This window comes from Zerene cesonia, chromosome 29, assembly GCF_012273895.1.
Source record: "Zerene cesonia ecotype Mississippi chromosome 29, Zerene_cesonia_1.1, whole genome shotgun sequence".
In the NCBI taxonomy this organism is placed as follows: Eukaryota; Metazoa; Arthropoda; class Insecta; order Lepidoptera; family Pieridae; genus Zerene; species Zerene cesonia.
Genome location: NC_052130.1, coordinates 1,087,771 through 1,110,325, shown reverse-complemented (window position 1 = coordinate 1,110,325; position 22,555 = coordinate 1,087,771). Strand labels below are relative to the sequence as shown.

Genomic DNA, 22,555 nt, shown 5'->3' with positions numbered 1-22,555 from the left:
ATTATGAAATTCTCTGTTCGATTTTACTATAATATAATAAAATAAACTCGTTCAGTGCTGGGTCCACCTTACTAACTTGTAACCTATGCCATTTGAAATATACTAATGAGCTTCAAATAAAGAAATTCAATCACTCACATACATGAAAACACTATAGTTGACATAATTTTACACAAATTCTGTGTCCAGAAAAACAATCCCTTCTAATATAATATAAAAGTTATGACTGTCACGCCTAAACCAATGAACCTATTTGGATGAAATTTTGTGCCGTTCATTTTTATCTCAAAAATTCCACGAGAATGGGAATTATGAAACAGAAGACAGAAAACCACACTGCATTTTTTGCAAAGATTACATTGGAAAGCTGGTACGTAGTATTATTTTATAACACTGGGAATAATATTAAAAAAAAGACAATATCATAGTAAATATTTATTGTTAGAAAAAGAGAAATTGTATAATATAACTACAATCTATTCCAGCTTCAAGTTGCAGACAGTCATATTTCAATTGTTGCATTATTATAATCTAGCCAAAGCTAAATTTGGTGACTTACAAACCATACATTTCTAGAGGAAAAAAGTAGCATTGCATCAGCAAATTTTAATCTACAAGAAATATACCAGTTACATGTTTTCTATAAATCTTGACATATTAGCCATTTTATGAGTTAAACTTTTAAATTCAATACTTTGTAGTTTCATATTCACTATTGTGAGTTTTGTAGCTAAAATAGCATGAATAAAGATAAAAAAAATCTACAATATTATAGAGGAGTGAAATTCAGAAAAAGTTATATAAGTTAGCAATTAAATGGCTATTGGTCAAGACTTATACCATCTTGTATATTTGGATGAAATTCTATATTGCTTAAGATAAATTAAAAAAGAGATTTTCTACAAACAAAAAACTATTTACGAACATATTATCTAGACAGTAAATTACTTTAGCATAGTTGCGAAATACTACAAGACTTTACTTATTACATTTTTACTAATTTAATTACAATAATTTTGTTATGCCGATCATCAATAATTTTCATCTCACTCTTAGCTTATTTGAAAGTGTCCAAAAAATATTTAACAAATGAATATAACCAGTAATAAATTGTACAATTATTCCGTATTGAACATTTTACTAAACGTTTAGATATTTTAAACATTAAACTTAAATATTTGTAGTGGTCTATAAAATAAATCTGTTTACTGCATATTCATTTATTGCTTTTACTAGCTTTTCGCCCGCGGCTTCGCCCGCGTAGAATTCGCTTATATCGCGCGACACGGTAAGGAGTATTTTCTTCGCATCAAAAAGTGTGGTTTGTTCTTTCCCACGTTCATCTCCATCTTTATACCAAGTTTCATCAAAATCGGTTTGACAATAACGAACTTTCATACAAACTTTCATCCCCTCTTTCAACCCTTTCTACCCTTTTTTCGCGATAAAAAGTATCCTATGTTCTTTCCCAAGTTCATTTCTATCTTCATATCAAATTTTGTAAAAATCGGTTCAGTGGTTTAGGCGTGAAAGCGTAACAGACAGACAGACAGACAGAGTTACTTTCGCATTTATAATATTAGTAGAGATTATCTGGTCTATTCCAATTGCATTTTTATCTGTGAATGATGCCTTACTCCTAATAAAACATTAATGTTATTTTATTGTGAAATTAATAAACAGTCGAAATATATATTTGTGTATTATTTATTATTAACAATGTTTATATGGAAACTGACTAATATTTCTCAAACTATTTTTAATATTTTTCTTTAATAAGACAGCGCTATTTCAGCAAATACTAATAATCTTAATGAAGCTACTTATTATTTCTATACTCTCATATTATGCGATAGTCTAACTAATTTTGTAGACTATGTATTTCTATTAATGGCGTAGTAATATGTGCTTTTATTATATTGAATTGTACATATTGTACATATCGGTTACTATTTTTTTATTATATTTGAGTACTTTAATTATGAAAAGTGTATGTTTGTTTGCGCGATTTCGTGTTAAAATAATTTTGTTGATTATGTATTGCTTCCTCTCCGAATATTTGTTAGGCGAACAATAGCAATATGGACATGTAAAGCCAGTGGTCAGGCAGGTATCAGATTAAGAGAGGCGTTTTCACTCCAATTAACTGCAATTATTATCGAATAGTCGAAAATTTTTTGTCATTGTAGGATTTTCTTACCGGCATTGTTAACAAAAACTGTTATATATATTTTTTAACTTATAAATTATCTGTTATAGTCTATGAATATATGATTATGGTCCTACAATAATTGCAGAAACCAAATTCGTCACGCGAGGTTGTAGGTCGTGTCACACCGAAATTTTAATCCAATTTTAAACGCGTTTGTGACCAAAAAAATTAAGTCGCAATAGTATAATTATTACATTATTTCATTTACGCAACTCGCCTAGAAACCAACTGGCTGATACTATTATTCAATTAAAAGAAGAAACCGATATTTTTCTCCCCCTCCATAAACATGCGCAAAAAATCGCTTTTAAATCAACAATTAACGCAATCAAATTATCAAAACGCCACAACTCCACCATCAACTTTGCCTAGACATTTTCTACACCCGATACATTTAAATAATCGACTTTTCTAGCGAGACAATAGGGTTTATTTTTACTTATTTCAATAACGTCTAGGCCGTCCTCTCCCACGGCCTCTGGGCGACGAAAGCGGAGAGTTCTTCGCATTATTGACGACTTTATTCTCAGCAGCACCGCTATGTTGTTCCTTGCTCTCCTGCGTGTTCTCTTGCGCGTTCTCTTGCTCGTCCTGTTTCTTCTCCGGCGTTTTCTGCTCGACTTTCGGTTGGAGCTGTTCCTGTTGTTCCGATTCTATCGCTGACGGAGAGTGGATATTTAATGTAATTTTATAAATTTTTCTATTTATGTAAGTCTATGCTATATAAACAAACAGTTGTGGAAAAGATAAATTTCATGTCTAAAACAATTAAATGGGTGTATATAATTTAATAATACTTTATAAATTTCCTTTTATATGGGATTAAAATGCTTTGAATGTGTATATACATACATACATATATATTTTTCCAAAAATAGAAAAAGGTAATGTAACGTAAGTACATATCGTAATAATCATCACTGAAATATGTTCAGCTCAAACCACAGAAATAACCAAAAGTATTTCTAGATAACTCCTGTGAATGTCAACAGCAACAAACTACCATAATATCTGAATTCATTCATTCATTCAAATACCTTCCGCCTTGACGTCCCGCAGTATCTCGTCCACCGACTGCTCCCAATCTTCGAGCTCGTCGGCGGCGGGCATCTCTCCCTCGGCCCCATCTTTCTTCTCCTCCACTTGCTTCTCTTCCTTCACTGGTCCCGCCTCTTCTGAAATATCATATTACATAATGAATGACTTTTTTCAAACTAATCGTATAGATTTAAGGATTCAGAAAACATTTTGACGATAAGGTCACCGACGTCACGGGAAGTTCTAAAATGAAGCAAACGATTCCAGTAAAACGATTGAATCATACCAAATACATGCATTCTAATCCAAATGTATGAAATTGATCTACGGACTGGAATAATGTAAACTGAGCTTTAAGTTTTGGAGCGATATGTGTTGCCAATGATGACTTAAGAGAAACATATACTGTCTATGACCTAAAAGTGTGTGTTCTATTTAAAGAGTTAAAGACCTTTTAAAAAGAATGACCATACATCTAAACATTTCTTTTAATGTAACAGAACGTCAGCTTAAAAATAGCAAAGAATCAAAAGTCAGTTCACTAAATCGAGACTTCTTAGGTGTGAATATTAAAAAGAGACACCGTCGAACCTCGTCCTTTTTTTAGGGAAAGGCTGGAAAAAAAAATCATGAAACGTCAACTCACCGGCGGCGGGCTCGTGGCCGTTCTCGGCGCGATCGTCCTCGTCGAGTTCCGGCGACGCCTTGCGCCGCTTCCAGTTGCCCGACTCCTCGCCGCCGTGCGGCCGCTTCGCGCTCTCCTGCGCCTGAATCTGAAAATATCATTTATTTATCTATTTGTCAAATATATTCAACGCAACAAAGTATTTTTTAATGTCTGCAAAATCACTCGCTCGTAATGTAAATCAATTTGATAGAAAATATAAAATATAATGATTGGTTGCGCTTAAAAATACATTTTTCCACAACCCTTAAAAATGAATATCACTGTTATATTATACATTATTATTATTTACATACAATTACTTATTACATACTTATAAATAGATGTGTAGCTTTATATATTATAATATAAATAAACGTATAAACAAGCCGAAATCGATAATCTACTTTTTAAAATTACTTGTACAACAAATTATTATAAAAACAGATACAATGTGCTCATTTTCATTTCTCTAACTCACGAAAATGTTATAAAAAAAACTGTCCATACATACAACTTAACTAATAAGTATGAATTCTTTAGAAGAATAACAACAAAATCGACATAAGATGAAAATTGTTAAAAAATATGGTATGTTATATATTTTCCTTCAAAAAAAAATGGCCAGTCTTATAAACATCAAGTTTTCATAGAGAATAGCGGAAATCAAATGGAGCACATCACAAAAAAGATTAAAAAAACGGATACTAGCTTTATTAAAACTATTCTTCTTTTTGCTCTTTAATTCTTGGAAACCATCCACTTGGTCGACATTAGCATGCCATTCCATCCATGGGTTAACTCCAAAATTTGTTAGACGCATATTATTTTGTTGATTCCTTAAATTATTATTCTTCATCCATTGTGGATAACCATTGAAATCAATCCAGTTATTATTGCCATACATCCAGGGTGTATTTCCATCCATATTGTTGAACATCCATGGTGTATTGTGGTTAGTTGTATAACTCCATTGCGGACCATATTCATAATTCGTCCACCATTCACTATTACTGTACGGAGTGTCCATCCATGCTTGGCTACATCCAGGTCTCGTTTGATTGTACATTGATCCATTTCCATAATTACGCCAGTACGCATTACTACGATTTTTATTTTTATTCTTTTTGTCATTTATTATTTCCTTCGCCCATTCAATATATTTGGAATGTGTCCCGGTGTTCTTTCGCAATATTGCCTATATGTACAAATTTCGGTTTATTTACAATTGTAATAAAATAAATTATTTGACATTGTATAAATACGACTACATATTATGCTTACAAAAATGATTCTTTTATCCATTATAATACATAATTTATGGCATCCTAGCTGGTGATTGATTTTAATCAGTGTGGGATAAGGAAAGGATTAGTGACGGGAAAATGCTTGGAAAGAGTTAGGAAAATGACACAGGTCTAGGGCCAACAGTTATCACCTGGGTACATTTTTAAAATGATTATTTGAGACTCATAATAACGAATATATGTTTCTATTATAAACATAAATAACATACATACATATATTGTAACTCAATAAAAATAATTTTGAACACAAAAGGAAAATACCTCATTCCTATATACACTATTACTGGATACAATATTTTGATTCGGTCGAGTTGTAATCGAATGTTTGTTTACTTGCCCTTGTTTTGCTTTCTTTTCACTCGTGTTTTTCACATTTTTATTTTTTTGTTGGTTTTTCGTTTTATCTGTCGAAGATTTAACAACATTTCTCGACTCTTCAAGCTACAACAAAGCGGAAGGGAAAAGGGCAGAGGAAAATTGGAAATAATTAATTTTAATTACTGTTATTATTCAAACAGCTTTTTTCTTTTTCTTTTTTTTTTTTTTTGTGATGTTTTGTTAAAGGAACACTCTGAATAGTAATATGACGTTAAACTAGTAATATAATGTAATTTTGAATAAAAATATTAATAATTTAACAAGAAACGGTGATATTAAAATTGTCACAATACCTCCTTTTTTATAACAATTAATGGATTTTTCTTTTTATTTACATCTTCTACACACGGATCCAAAGGCTACAAACAAACACCTATTTAAATAATTGTCCGTTTTTAAGTATTTTCAAAAACAATATTGAATTTGTGAATATAAAAATGTGTACAATTTTAAATATATTCTCAAATATCTTATTATGATACGAAATTAATCACAATGCATTACAAAAAACAAAGTAAATGACTACCTCATCCTTAACAGCCATTAACATATTCTGCTGTATATTTTTATGTCCTATTACAGATATATTTCTATCACTTGCAGACACATAATCATCCACAGGCTAGAACATATAATTATATTTTTTAAATAATAACGATTTATTTCTAATATTAATTCACTAAATTCACCAAATAATATTAAAAAATACCTCCTGTTTAATAATTATTAGCAATGAATTATTAATATTATGTGATATATTTTCGTTTGTATCAACACATGTTGGTTGTTCATTCTCTTTATAACATTCTTCTATTGGCTAGAAATAAATACAAAGATATAAGATTTAAAATTGTATAAAATTAATTACAAAAAAAAAAAATCTAAAAATCTACCTCTTGCTTGATTCTTGCATTAGGTACAATACAATTTTGTTGTGGGTTATTTTCATTATCTTGTACGTTTTTTCTATTATTTACAACGTGATTTTTATCATAATTGGAGGTGATACTTGCTATGACATTTGCATTTTCATCCCGTTTTGGACCTTCTGCGGTTGTATTAAAATTCAAATTGGTTTGACTGCCCTCGCTATTAACACGTATTTCAAAATTTGTCGACCTATCTGCATTACCTAAACAACCGTCGTTATTTCTATCCGAATCTCCATTGACGTCATCAATATATTTATTTATATCACTATCACCAACTAAGTTACCTTGTTCATTACATTTCGATTCATTGCCGTTGTGAATATTTTTAACATTAGACAGCAAATCTTTTAAACTATTTATTTGTTCTAATACATTTTCATACACTGATACTTGACGACTAACTCCAGCATATTTGTTCAACATCACTTCACTTATAATGCTATCCGAACAATTCTCATCTGCTATTACACTGTCAGAGTTATGCTCGCTGAAATTTATCGCTAGCAATCGATCATTTTCAAATTCATTAGCAACCTTTTCATCGACGCTACTATTTGAATGAAGTTCTTGAGAAACTACGTCGTCGGTGATATTTTCTCCATGATTCTTATCTATTAGATCATTTGTTACATCGTTATTTATACTTACTCTAGCACATTCATTATTAACAATGTTCCCACTAACATCCATATTTACACATTTCTCAATAGCATTAGTGTTATCACTTATACAATTATTAATATCATCTTTTGTTTTGTTATTATTTGTTTTAGTATCGCCTTCATTAATATTTGTTTCATTAACAGCTGCTGCTGTTTCTACTGTATTCTTAACATTCTGCACTTTATTATTATTGGTTTTAATTTTTGAGTAATTTTTATTGAGACCAGCTACCTTTGACAGTGATCTTAGTAAGGACATATAGCTATCACTTGAAGCGTCTGAATTGTCTCCTTCCACATTCTACAAACAAAAGGTAAGGAAGAGGTAGGGGGCGTTTAGTAAGTTTGAGGATTTTGTATTAGTATTTAAAATGTACACTATTTAAAAATGAACATCAAGAGCCACTTGTTATTTACTTAAGTATGATCTAATAAAAAAATGTTATTTATCTACTATGAACATGACTTATTGAATAGTTGATTTTAGCAATTTATGCTTGGAAAATATAAAAAAATTAAAAACAAATCAACCCATCTACCTCCATAGCGACCTCTGTTGCATTATTTATAGCCTGTTCATTTATATGATCATTTAAATCATTTAATATTCCACTTGGCAACTCTGAATTATCCCCACACTTATCGCTTTCTGAATCCTATAAACATGAATATACTTTGTGCCGATTCTAATAATTTTAATCAAAAATTAACACCATAATTAGTCAATATTTCTATCTAACTTAAATCACAGTACATTAGAAATAGGATTGCAACATTTCAATAAGCATTTCGTCGTATTATAAACTAGTTGCGCTCCGCGATTTCACCCGCGTAAGTCCGTATCCAGTAAAAATATCGGGATAAAAAGTTGCCTATGTGTTATTTCATTTGTCTAACTATCTACGTACCAAATTTCATTGCACTTGGTTCAGTAGTTATAGCGTGAAAGAGTAACAAAGACACACACATCCTTACAAACTTTCACATTTATAATATTAGTAATTTAGGAAGTAGGAGGAAATTAACATAATTTTTATTTAAAGTCTAATTCACGCTTCTTAAAGTGAGTTTCGTCTTACACATCAATTAATTAAATTATTCTTATAGATAATCATTCAATTTAAGTCATTAAAACCGAAAAAGAAAGTATTTTCCCACTTAAATAGTACACATAGGTAGTACACATAGGTAAAATATATATGTACAGTACGAATCAATCATTTAAAAACAAATACATAATATTTAAAAATTAAAGACTTTTAAACTGATTTTAAACGCGATTTATTAATTATCTTATATCTTTAATGTATATATATATATATGCTTGTATATATATATATATATATATAATTGGAATCTCGGAATCGGCTCCAACGATTTTCATGAAATTTAGTATATAGGGGGTTTCGAGGGCGATAAATCGATCTAGCTAGGAATCTTTTTTAGAAAATGTCATATTCGTGTTTTATCGACTTAAACTTACTTTTTTTAACAAATAAGAGGCGTTTGAGTAGTCCCAATTTATTATGACTCTTCCTGACATCTATTGGCGAATCATCATCAAAAAACACAATTTATAAAAAAAAAAACAAAAAAAAAAAAAAAAATACCGAGCAAAGCTTTGTCATCCAGGTACTATTATTAACCCGACGTTTCGAACACTTTACAGCGAGCATGGCCACGGGGAGATGTTTCATGTCTTGAAGGTCATACAAAAATCGTTGTTTGAGAACTACCTTCACCTATTTCTCCACAGTTGTATGTAGATTTTTCCGGATGTTAGCAGTATTGGCTGATAATGTCTTCTAGTCTTTTGGTACATCTGACATGTTTAAAAGTCTTTAATTTCTAAATGTATCATACTCGCGTAAAATCAAACACAAGTAAATACTAAATACATAATATTTCATATAAATCAAAACAATACCTCATCGGTGGAACACTCCGCATGCACATAACCGTTTTCAAGGAGCGTTCTCGACAAATCTAGTACCAATAACATAACTCTCTCGTCTATTACATTCGTTGCATCATCCACAAACTATAAACAAATGCTTGTAATGTAACATTTTCAGGCATTTATATTCTGTGGAACAAAGCTCGTAACCAATTCACGAATAATCAACATAAAATTATACATAGTTCTGAATTTATATGTAATTATAACAAATAATAAATTAAAGTGTTTGTCTGTGAAATGTGAAATAATTAAGTTTCTCAACAGTTTTTTTACTAAAATTGTGCATTCATACAAGTATAGAAACAACTCGTCAAATTTAGCATGTCTGTTTGTTCAAGGTAATCTCAGAAATAGCTAAATCGACTTTAATGAAATTTTGAGAATAATAACCTATGTAACCTTTTCCAACAAGTCGCGGCCGCCTTCTATCTAGAAGCGTATCTACGCTTTATATTAACGCGTGCGATTTGAACAATGAATAAAATTTATACATCACATTTCATAGTTGTTGGATTGATGATGGAAGTAAAGTGATTTTTCTCAATCGAAAAGAGATATTAACTTCACTACCCTACAAGAAAGACTCCTGAAGCTTTATCGGAATATATGTTCTAAAAATTAGTGGAAAATTGAACAAACAGACAGACAGACAGAAATAATAGATTTTTTGTTTATATTACAAAATGAACAAAATCTATTATTACAGACACACACAGTGTCATTTGAAAAATTATTTTCAATCTACTTTTGCTAAGCTGAGTAACGAAAATAACTTTAAACAATTGTCAATATAAAACAATTTAAAAATCGAAATTGATATTTTATCACCCATAGAAGAAACATAAATATGTACATTAACAATAAAAAAACCTTTCAATTTCATATATTATTTCTTACCAGTATTCTACCTTTTTAGTAAATCCCTATGTAGACAACTTTTCATATCATCTCTTATAATATCAATCAAACAAACATAAATAGAAATCTCAATATAAATGTATGTTAAATTGTATATTTTCGCAACCAGAATGCCTAATAAAAGTTAATTATTCTTCATATACTTATAACCTTTTATTTTTTACTGTTTAGTAAAAATTTGTACATAAAAGTTTAACATATCATTATTAAAGACATCAAAGTTTCTTATGCAGCAAAGGTGAGGTTGTGGACTCCTTTTTTATATACAAGTATCATAATTTACGAGACGACACTTCTTATTACTTCGACTATAATTTAACTGCGTGGTCTTTTGCCAGACCGAAAATAAAAAACTTCAAATCTATTCTGGCTGGAAAAAAAAAATCTATCCAGCCTAACCAACCTCCAGGCTGGAAAGAAACAGGAAAAAAAAAAAAAAAACAAAAGTCAAATCGCACACCGACCTCCTTGCCGCTGCGCTCCTGCAGCATGCGCACGAACAGCTGGTGGTGGCGCCACGTGCGCAGGTGCAGCTCGGCCGTCTCGCGCGTGTCCAGCAGCTTGCGGCACAGCGCGCACTGCACGCAGCTGAAGTCCGTCAGGAACGAGCGCCCCACGCCGCGCTCCGTGCTGGAAACCACCATCGTCATCATCATCATCACCATCGTCATCATCATCATCATCATCGTCATCATCAACACCACCATTACCACCCTACACATCATCATCCTTAGCCAATATAAGCTGCTCCAAGGACACAGAACATACATGTATATGCATCTTGGTAAGTATGTATGGGTCCAGTAGATTTTTGTGAAAACATTACAAACATACAAAATACATAAATGTTTTCTATATATGATTTTAAGTTTAGATGAATATAATATGTATATTATAACAAACAAACCTATACTCTGGGAATCTATCGCTGGTGATGTTGGTGAGATCATCACCCTCCTTGAAATCAATAATGGTGTCATCTTTGTCCACCTTCTCCTTTTCTCCTTCCCCTTCCTTTGGCTCATCGGCACCTTCGGATTCTTTCTCTGCTCCTTCCTATAATAACACATAAATATAAATTAATATATATATATATATATATATATATATATATATATACTTATTTATATAACACAACATTTAACAGTTGTTTACAATTCAATTTAATAGAATATATGCAAATTTCCACACCAGTACTATTTAGAAAAATGACTTGCAAAAGTTAATTGTTTACTACTGAGTATTATTTTTCTACATATCCAATCACCTTATTCTGTTCTCCTTCTTTCTCCCTCTTCTCCCTCTCCTTCTCCTCCCCTTGTCTCTTGAAACGCTGCCTATCGTCGCGCAAGTACAGCTGTTCAGTATGCAGAGTTGATATAACCATCACTAAAAAAAAAATTGCTTTATTATAAATAGCAAATACAAAAGCTAGCAGTCCACCCATACCTTCACTCTCTTCGTCAAAGGCAATTCCCATGGGAATGAGATGTTTCACTGCATTAAAAAGTAGTTCAAATACTGTTAATTAACTATAATTACATACATTGTAAGTTGACATAATGACATAATATGAATATATGAATGATATGTGTATGGTATATGTCTATAATCTATAAGAATTATTGTATTTTTTGTTTCCCAAAGATAAATAAATAAAAACAAGATCTTATGTTATTTCTGAAACTAACATAATTACGAAGTTACACTTTTAAATTGGACAATTTCTTATTAATTACTTTTACTGTATCAGGAAGTCTCTTCTATATACATATTTTTATGAATCTTACAGATTTCACAAGTAATAACCTAGATATGTCTATATCGAACTATCTATTTCGAAATCTCTTACCTTCAGGTTTCGGTTTTCCCACCACCTCCTGTTTATCCTGCATCATGCTCAAGTGCTCCGGAGTGAGCCTGTGCTCGTCCAGCTCGATGCGCGTCGGCATCTCTTTGTGACACGACGTGCACGTCGGATGCAGGTACTTCTTCAGCTTCCGATGGCCCACGGTCGTGCGATGGGCGGAACCGTCCGCCGCGTACATGTCGCACATGGCGCAATAGAAGTCGCGCACCTGTTGTTGTCCTGATTTGCGTGTGCGTTTCATTTCGCGGATCTGTTGTAGGGTTTATGTGTCATCATTATGTTGTTTATTTTCGATTTTAAAGAAAACAAACTACAGAGAAAAAGAGGATGAAGGAGAACTTTTAAGAGCGCAACTATTGATTCATAAACTACTAAAGCTGATTTTCAAACTTAAGGGTTATACTTTCACATATTTCAATGATATAAAGTGCTTTGGAATTTAAATTAAAGTAATAAATGTTAGTCAAAAAAATCTTACCTTAAACTCCTGTCTCATAGTATCAGCAGTAAGCGCATAGCTCTCGGCAGTCTTCTGCATCATGATAGCATGGGCCCGTCCACTCAGGTGGTTCTCAAATGAGCGGCCGTCCCACATGCTCTTGTTGCAAATGTGGCATTTCAGCAGCTGCGGGTTGATATCGTCGTAGCGAGTCTTCTGCGGTTCCTTCTTATCATCTTGCTTGTTTTCAGTCTTCTCAGTGCTATCAGAGTCTTTCTTGTCTTGCTCACTAGATAAAACTAACTGGGTTAGATGGTTGCAATAATTTTTAATGTAGCTAGGTTATCAAGGTGATTAAAATGAAAAAAATGTGTTAAATTTTGCAAAGAATTTTAAAATTAAATATAAAAAATCTTTGTTAAGAAAATGAAGAAAAAAAGGATTCAATGTTTATCTAAAAATCTAGTCTAATATAGCATAAAATAACCATAAGACTGATTGTATGTGCTAAATCTAGAGCTAAGTATGAGTCAGATTTTTAAGAGTTGTAATTTTCTTGTGATTATTGTCTGGGTATTTTGTTTACCATCCAATTTCATAAAACTGATGATGAATTAAGTATATGATAAATTGTTTGATATTTCCATTAAATGATAAACTTTAAAATAATTAGGACAGGTGTATAAATGTTTGGTCATTGTAGTTGGTGTTGGTGCAATTTGATGCACATAATTTTTCCACAATATGATATGATCAATGTCATAATATATTTTTAATACAAATGTGAAATATTTATGATGAGATGAACATTTTTTATTTGTTTGTTTTAACATAAAAGTAACATCAAAATATTGCTTTCTGTTTGTTTTTTTAAAGACTTAAGTGTATATCTGAGTATACCAAATACCCATATCTTTTAAAATGTGAATTTAGATCAACTTTTAATCATGTGGCCAAATGGAGGCTAATTTATTTCACACCAAAAGTTCAGTTTCATTGATCTGAAACTACCACAACAGTTATTCTGTGAAGACATACATGAAGTAGGTAACCCAAAAAAAAAGAATTTTGTCACACAAAGAAATGTAATGTTTCCGAAATGGAAACTAAACGGTAAGTGGCTAGCACGCCGGTGAACGATTCGAACAGTATATCTTCATATAGAATAGGTGTCTAGGGCTTTGGATACAGTCGGTAGTCACACCGGAAGGAAATGCACAGGGTGCCTTACCTCTCCTTGGATTTACTTTTAGAATCGGCCTCCTTTTTCGGGGAGCTCTTGTTTTGTTGCCTTTGCCCATCATGGGGCCTGAAGGGTTTACGATTGCTGTTGATACGCTCACCAGCGCGATTGTAATTTCCCGAACGCCGGAAATTATTCTGATTGCCCATCTAAAGGGAACAATTGAGATTCCATGTTAGTAAGAAGTGTACGCCTCTATGGGCCGCACGAACATTGTCTATGCAAAAGAACAGACATTAAAATTAAAGCTGACATTGAAGACCTGTATAGAATGGAGCAAGATTATCATTAGTTAATATAATGCAGAAACTATTGCAGTATTAAGAGTACAATTAAAAATGATTTTAAATGGGCAATTAATAGTTAAATGATTTGTGAGTACAATTATTGCATTATCTTGAGGAAATAGACTGCTGTTCGTCAGACGATGGAGACTTATATGAGAGAAATGGTAATTTTTATTTTTCTTTATTGAGTATTACAATGAGAAAATTATCTTATGGACATAAATTATATTGCTGCAGTTATTATGTGTCGAATCTTACCCGATTGGGCCCATATCCACGATCGTAACGTCCCATAGATGGGCCGAAATCGCGTCGTATGGGCATATCTAACAAAGACGGAACAGGAGTCTGCCTCGGTTGAAGGAGATTGATGATGTTGCTAGCTAAAGCAAGTGTTGCTTCAGTTGATCCGCCGGCAAGCGGGAGCAAGTTGGGTATATCAGAGCCTGGAGTCCCACCCTGCCATGGGGACACACCTGGGCGGAAACTCTTCCCGCGATCATTTCGGGAGAAGTCCATGCGACGTCCTTGCGGAGGTCTTCGGTTGGCCATTGTAATCTGTATAAAATTTGCGTGTTAGTTTCGACAAAGAGTTTGATGACATGGCCGCGTAAAGGATCTACGTATTTTACTTCTTAAATATATTATACTTTTGTAACGCACACGTTGAATGATTTAAATACTTTTGTCGATCTTTATAAGCTCTTTTTTTATCCAAATCTAAGTTTCTAACAAAAATGGGAACAAAGTATAGGTACTCACTGTTTATTACAATAAATTCAACCAGCTATGTAATTGATGAAATTGTTATGTAGGATAATATTTTATCCGAACGAACGCCCAAGCCAAGAAGAAACAGAAATAATTCAGTAATCACTAAAATACCGATACCAAGTCGATAATATACAACCGACGCCAAAAAAGAAAATGGCATCCGCAAAACGGCAAACTAGGACTTGAAGTTTAGCCGGTGGCGCTGATAACTTGACGCATGTCAACGATAACTTTGTTTTGCAATGGAAAATAGATACATGTCCATTTGACTGGAGCCTTTTTTGATGTCATATTGGGTAAATAAGCTGGTGATTCGTCTAATGGTAAGTGTTACTGATCACCACCACCCATGAACATGTTGCGTTGCAAATCCGTTGCCCGATTTTAAGAAGTAAAACATAAAAAAAGTCAATCTTTTTGACGGGAATAAAAGAACGGACTGGGAAGGTTGAGGAAAAACATACGGGCCTCCGTCTCATCGAAAGATAAACAGTTTCACGCTGACCTTAAAAAAATTGCGTTTTAGATAATCACAGACTACCTATACTTAATACATACACGAATCATAACCAATACTCACTTATAGAATAATGATATAAATTTGCATACGTCAGTGTCAAATATTTAGTAAGTCGCTGTTGTCGGAGATAGGTGGTTGTTGAATCGGATATATAAAATAAATCTCATAAAATTAAGCCTTATTTAATTGTACGATAGCTCTATGTATTTCTTGAGTGTGCCATATTAAGTGATTTAGTGATTATTGAAATAGAACCAAAATGTCTCAAGGAAAAATAGTACTGATGGCTTGTGGAAGTTTCAGTCCTCCAACTTATATGCATTTACGTATGTTTGGTATGTGTCGAATTTGCATTTTTTTATGTGTGTTCACTGCCCTTGCCTTTACCGGCGTTTCTAGAAGAAATGTCGAGAAAGCGTTATATTCTAATATCAAAAACATTTTGTTAAATTACGCCTGGTGGTGTGTGTTATCATAATAGTAGTGTAAATATTTCGAAAAAAAAAATAAACTTCTACTTTTATCTCGTGTCTACTTTTATCTCTTTTTTCCTTTGCCGAAAATTATGTTAGTATTGTTTTTGACAATAATTGATGTTGTTGTGTTGTATGTTACACAATGTTGAAAAAATAGAAGTCAAGTAGAGGACAACAGAAGCTTTATGAAATCCACACTATACTAGTAACTTTTATTATACTACTAGCACTGGGCAAGATTTATCTTATCATTTACATAAAAAACAATAACACTAAAGCTATAAATATTGTACTTTAATATATATCCCTCATTGCCTTGACAATATTATTATAATATTAAATAGATAAAACACCTGATATCAAAGATTCATTCTCTTTTACACACTACACTTTTTTCTATTGAAACTGCACACAAGGATGTAAAATAAATAAAAATAAGCTGCAATAATAATAAAATATAATTATACAATGGTTCAAAGAAACTAGACCAGTTTGTATGTTATTACAAATTTTTTGACTAGTAGAATTGTTAAATAAATCAGCATTGATAGTAAGACACAAAATTTCATTGATTTTGAACATATAATCATAAGAACACAAATTAGTGTTTTTATCTGACGAAGTTTCCAGCGAACATTACCATATCATGTTGAATATAATCACTTAGTAACACACAAATACGATTCATAAATTATTTCATCGCACCTAAAAGAAAGAGGTAACTAACTATAAACCTATATTTTACAGAAATTGCTAAGGATTATGTGCACTCATTAAGCTTGGGTACAATAGTGGGAGGTATTGTGTCTCCTGTACATGATGCATATGGAAAGAAGGACCTCGTTGCTGCTAGTCATAGGTGAGTGATTGATATATTACTTACTATTTGCCCAGTTTACAGCTTTACAATGGTGAAAGAATTTTTGAAATTGCATTGGCTTGGCAGTTTTTGTGGAACAATGTTACAAGCATACAAACATACAAATGTTTCCTCGTTATGATATTAGTGTAAATAATTCTTTCTACAAAAAGTTGACACCAACTTTCCGAGGGTTGGAGAAAACACTCCAGATATCCTAACAAATATACAAAGGAACATTTCGATTTGTTAAAAACCCACTGAGTTATCTAGTAACATAACCAAAAGTTGGTGTGTTTAAAAATAGCTTCTGACTCATAACTTTCCTTATCATACAAATTTATGTCCCTGATTTTACACTGTGCTAGATTTTATGTGACAACTAGCTGCGCCCCGCGGTTTCACCCGCGTAAGTCCGTATCCCGTAGGAATATCGGGATAAAAAATAGATGTTGGCCGATTCTCAGACCTACCCAATATGCTTACCAAATTTCAGAGGAATTGGTCAAGCCGTTTCGGAGGAGTATGGCAACGAAAACTGTGACACGAGAATTTTATATTATGTGACAATATATTTAGTAGTTTAATATTACCCACATGTTTTCAATATAAGATAAATACTGTTTAATTTCTGTATAAAATATTTAATGCTGTACTATTTTGGACATTATCTAAACATAACTAAACAGTAACCAGACCACTTCCGTACATATGGATTTTTTATAGACCCTGAAACAACAGTAAAGAGTTTTCCTGTTCGCTTGTTATTATGTTATGTTACGTAAAATCCAAGTATTTTCTTGTGTTTGATTTTACGCGAGCATTATACATTTAGTAATTAAAGACTTTTATCGGATTTTTAGACGCGATTTATTCATTATATTATTAACTACACTTTACAGCGTGGCGAGCTTGGTCACCACGACTACGCTCGCCCCTAGTATAATGAATAAATCGCGTTTTAAATCCAATAAAAAGTCTTTATATTCTAAACGTAAAAACCTCTTCAAATTCACAAGTCAGATACTGACAAAATTGTAAAAAATTGTTGGTTAAACTTTAAGCCCACACTATATTTCGAGAAAAATTGGTTTTTTGCTAAATTAAACAGTTGACGAAATATACACATCTAAAATCGTAAAAATGACATACTGCCTCTTGTGAGTTCAGTGGCAAGCTGTAAATATATGTAATGCAGTGTTCTTCATAATCTATATATATATATACATGTGAGCTGTGAAGATGATTTTCATTATTTTTTTAGAGTATGCTACAATTTAGAGTTAACAGATACCATACCTTCACATTATGCACTATGTGATATTTATACTAATAATATAAAGTTAAAGAGTTTGTGTGAACATATTATTCTCATAAACTCCAGCACCAAAATCCAAAATTATGTTACTATTGAATGTATTTGATCCCTTATTGTAATAAGTAACATATTATATGTATCAGGGGCGAAGTTGGTGTGGAACTGAGAGTTTGTTATAATAAGATTTAGTATAATAGTAGAAGTATTTATTACAAGCTAGCTGCGCCCCGCGGTTTCCCGCGTAAGTCCGTAACCCGTAGGAATATCGGGATAAAAAGTTTCCTATATGTTATTCCAGTTGTCCAGCTGTACCAAATTTCATAGCAATTGGTTCAGTAGTTTCTAGGTGAAAGAACAACAAACACACACACATTTTTACAAACTTTCGCATTTATGATATTAGTAGGAAGTAAGTAGTAGTAGTAATAGGATAGGATAAGTAATCATCATCAGCAGCCCACATATGTTCCCACTTCAGGGACACGGGCTTCCTATGAGGGTTCAGACCTGATACGCAATTATAATATACTAGCAAACCCGGCGAACTCCGTTTCGCAACCAGATGGCTGTATGTGAAAAATGATTTTCCCGCTTTTCTGTTGAAATTTTTCCTGGTTTTTTTTTGCTATAAACCTCACAGAGCACGAGACCTTCCTAACGAATGCAAGACCGTGGAAATCGGTTCGTGCGTTCTGGAGTTATAGCGTCAGGAAGGAAAATCCGACTTATTTTTATTATAATATATAATGAAAATATATATAAAATTATTTCTTATATATTTGTAAACCTATTATAATAATCAGTTGTATATCACACTTTGATAAAGTAGTCAAATACTATAGTATATTTATAGATGAAATCAAATATTTATGTTTACATATTTAGCAATGTCATATTATTATACAGAGACTAATAAATTACTTGTAATTATATAATCTTTTTGATTTTCTTGAGTTGAAATTACTTCAATTCACAGATATTGCATATATATTATGAAATCATTGTGATATATGCTTATTATTGGTTTTAATCTTTACCAATTCTCCAAAGCCCAAAGTCCGTCACTTAGATGAACATTAATAATTTTTATTGCAGAATGTACTTAAATTGGTACATATAAGTATAAGTATAATAAGTCGCCATTTAAGCTCACTACTTTGATATTGCCTTTATATTAATTTTAATTAGACTTTTAATTTGTAAGACAGATTTGATTAGTTTATGCTACAAGATAAAATGGTTAATGGTTATCAGGACTGTTGACAATTAAGACGCCGAAATCACCAAATTATTGATATAATTCTGTGATAACTATTAAATGCCTAATTCTCCTTAAACATTGTTTTATATTTGCATCAACATTCAGACGCGCGGAGATAACTTGCGTTTTAGTCATCGTCCATTTTGAAATTTTCGTAATCACTGCATTTTTTTTTATACCGTCTAGAGGCGTTCTTATGACATTATTCTTGGACAAACGGAAATTCTAGTTCAAAATATATATTATTTCTTGTGATTTAATTGTATTACATGATTGGCGTAAACGATCAAATGTTTTGGCTTCTACCGGTTTATTTTTCCACCGATTTCCAAATGTTAAATGTCTCAACTTTATTAGTCAGTCCGTCTAAAATTTGAGATCTGTCTCTCTCTCATATACTGGACATTGGCTCCCGAATCTGGAGTCCCTATTTATGCGTGGAGCCATTAATTAATAGAAGACTTCTACCGGACCTATTTAAAATTCATAAATTTTCAGAGTGGCCATGTTGAAATTGGCGTTGCGTTCATCGGGGTGGGTCAAAGTATCGGAGTGGGAGACGCAACAGACTGGTTGGACCAGAACTAGAGCCTCTATGCAGTATCATCAAGTGAGTTTATTATATTAATATACATATAGTGGGTAAGTTAATTAAATGAATCGGTGCAAAGAATATATATAAATAGCAAGGTAAATGTTAGGGTTCAAGTTGTTCAAACAAGCCACTTATGAGACGGATATGTCATTATTTATTTCAATTACCCCACTAAATAATTATATATTAAGGTCTTAAATACGAAGTGAAAACTACCTTCCTGATTTGATAATAATTGAATTTTTTTGTTTATGCTTAAGTTACATTGAACGTTAGCAGATTTATCATGTGCTTTTTTGCTTTGCTCCCGGGGTTTGTCCCGTGAGGTAAAGATTTTCATTTCAACTCATATTATCTCTATACTGCTCTATTGATTCGTGAAAAAATGAAGACCAATAGGATATTCCTGAATTTTTCGGAACTATACGAGTGCGAGATTCACCAAATGCAGTTTGATTTTATTTTGAAGATTTGTGTGAAAAATTATAAAAAAATTAAACTGTTCGGTTGCAATGTGTAATTTGATGTTTATACAATTATTCTTTGTGTATTCTGAGGTTTTTTTTCGTTATGTATAACCGTATAGAATAAACAGTACCCTGTTACCATGGCAACTATCATAACATAACTTACGACAACAATTGGTTTATTTTAGTCGTTTGTAATTATTAATCTATAGAAATTATTGACTATAAAATTATCTATACCTAATTTGCGTATTAATTTGTATATTTATCGTAGAATAAACGTCTTTTTGTAAGAATAAATATAACATGTTAAACTACTAGCTGCAATAAACTGTCATAGTACAGGTGAACCTACTTTTATGTACGTTTTTAGGGTTTCTTTACACATAGAATAAAACGGGACCCTATTACTAGGAATTCGACGCCCGTCTGTTTCTCTGCGTTGTCTGTCTGTCAGTTAGTCCGTCTATTACCATGCTGTATGCTCGTGAACCGTAATATTGTGCATTTCTGTTGCTGCTAAACATCAAGTAACAATCAAATCGATGTAAAGCAACGGTTGGCACGGTCATAAATTGGATGGTTCACAATTTTTTTTTAGCAGTTGCTCTTTAGCGTATTTGTACGGAACCCTCAGTGTAGCGAGTACAACTCACACTTGAGTCGATTTCGAATATCAACACACAAAGAATTGGAAAGTTACCTAATACATTTAAGTTAATGCAACAAATTGCATACATTGCAATACATGAGTGAACACCTCAATATAGAATGAGTCATCCCGATCGATAATGTAGTGTTTAAATGCCAAGGCTAATCTACAAGGACAGAATAGCTAGGTCATGATACATCTTTACTACAAGGTCGTATGGTACAAAATAGTGCATGCAATGCATGATTTTTTTTTTTTGTAATTATTTCGATTGATTAAAATTGATTAATAATAAAGGATTGAAACGCAATGAAATAGATTTAAAATTTTCGTATTCGATATTATCCTCCTTTTCTTGAATAGTGTCATAACATTTTATGACTATTCAATGGAAGGCTTTCTTGTACGATCAATAAGTGTTTATGTTGTGATGAATTTAAAACGATAATGTTATCACTTATTTACGTAGTTAAGGAGAAAAGAATATTATTATGCGACATTGTAGTACAATGATAACTTTGAAGCAATCGTTAAATAATAGGCTACTTGTATTTCCAGGAAATATTAAACAACCACGCGCACCTAACAGATCCGCCATCTTGGTTGCCCGATGATATACTAAACGTCAACGACATAGACGACTATAACTCGAACCAGTTAAACGGCAACACTGAAAATGTCACTGTCAAGTTACTGTGCGGCGCAGATCTATTGGAGTCCTTTGCCACGCCTGGCTTGTGGTCTGATGAAGATGTGAGCTCTTAAAAGTTTTTTTTTATTGTGTTTTTTTAATTCTACGGGAAAATTTTTGGAATTCACTAGGCCATATATTTTTTTTTATATTGCAGTGTTGGCAACTCTGTTAAAAAAAAAAAAACTTTGTTATTAAAAAAGTTGTGAGTAATTAGAAACATACACGATGCAAATGTTGTTTCAGTGGTTAATGGGAACTGTGACGATTCAAAAGTGCTTCTAGAATAGGTCTAGGTCAATGTTTGAGTTTGAGTTTGAGAATTTGTAACTTTCAGTTGGAAACAATATTGGGACAGCACGGTATTGTCGTCGTATCCCGGGCGGGCAGTGATCCTGGCAGATTTATATATGAGTCGGATATGCTTTATAAATATAGGGTGAGCATTTATATGTATAGTTTCTGTTACTTTAAATTATCTTTTGTTACTTATGTATATATTGATAATAGACCCTTAATTGTGCGTACCTAAAACTGTAAATTGTGCTTCTTTTAAAGTAAAAACAATGACAGAACAAAAGATAATCTAAATTTAACTACTAAAAAGCATAGATTTTTGATACTGTCAAATGACTGATCAACTATCCAAGTAGAGCAAATATCTTTAACGTATACTAGACGCTCGTCCCGGCTCCGCCCGGATATCAAGATTCCTGTTTTTATCCCAAGGGAGCATCTAATTGGGATAAAAAAGTATCCTAACGTCCCAAGTTAGCTCATACCCTGTCTGTATACTAAATTTCATGAGATTTTGACGAAATTTCAGTAGTTTCAGCGTGATTGATGGACAAACATCCAAAGTATTATATTAGTGTTATGTACTTGTGTAGGTATTCTTTTAAGACAATTTAAAAAAAAAAAACCTTGTCGCCACGTGTCCAATCTTGTTATCGCTATAATTACAGAAAAACGTGATCCTAGTCACCAACTACATAGTGAACGAGGTGAGCTCGACGGTGCTGAGGCGGCTCG

The 22,555-nt window shown here is 32.4% G+C and overlaps 2 protein-coding genes across 4 annotated transcripts in view; one reads left to right on the top strand and one right to left on the bottom strand.

Moving 5' to 3' along the window:
- Nucleotides 1-2,024: 2,024 nt before the first annotated feature.
- On the bottom strand, nt 2,025-14,854 carry LOC119837766 (zinc finger protein on ecdysone puffs). 3 transcript variants are annotated; one of them, XM_038363516.1, is made up of 11 exons: nt 14,673-14,854; nt 14,169-14,468; nt 13,612-13,772; nt 12,420-12,669; nt 11,924-12,191; nt 11,339-11,460; nt 10,979-11,127; nt 10,536-10,701; nt 3,897-4,023; nt 3,250-3,387; nt 2,025-2,871 (listed from the first exon to the last, which is right to left on the bottom strand). In XM_038363516.1, exons 2-11 carry the CDS (start codon nt 14,460-14,462, stop codon nt 2,657-2,659), a joined length of 1,890 nt encoding a protein of 629 aa, XP_038219444.1. In that variant the 5' UTR covers nt 14,463-14,468; nt 14,673-14,854; the 3' UTR covers nt 2,025-2,656. The 3 variants fall into 3 exon arrangements, with proteins under 3 accessions (XP_038219444.1, XP_038219445.1, XP_038219446.1); XM_038363517.1 differs by having other exon boundaries at nt 3,250-3,384; XM_038363518.1 differs by lacking the exons at nt 13,612-13,772; nt 14,673-14,854 and having other exon boundaries at nt 14,169-14,321.
- Nucleotides 14,855-15,316: 462 nt separating this feature from the next.
- The window catches only part of LOC119837988 (nicotinamide/nicotinic acid mononucleotide adenylyltransferase 1), a 10,073-nt gene continuing 2,834 nt past the window's right edge, over nt 15,317-22,555 (top strand). The window contains exons 1-6 of the mRNA XM_038363799.1: nt 15,317-15,539; nt 16,428-16,539; nt 19,617-19,728; nt 21,391-21,585; nt 21,861-21,962; nt 22,489-22,550. Of these exons, the coding sequence (XP_038219727.1) occupies nt 15,464-15,539; nt 16,428-16,539; nt 19,617-19,728; nt 21,391-21,585; nt 21,861-21,962; nt 22,489-22,550 (659 nt within the window). The 5' untranslated portion in view covers nt 15,317-15,463. The remainder of the gene's footprint in view (nt 15,540-16,427; nt 16,540-19,616; nt 19,729-21,390; nt 21,586-21,860; nt 21,963-22,488; nt 22,551-22,555) is intronic.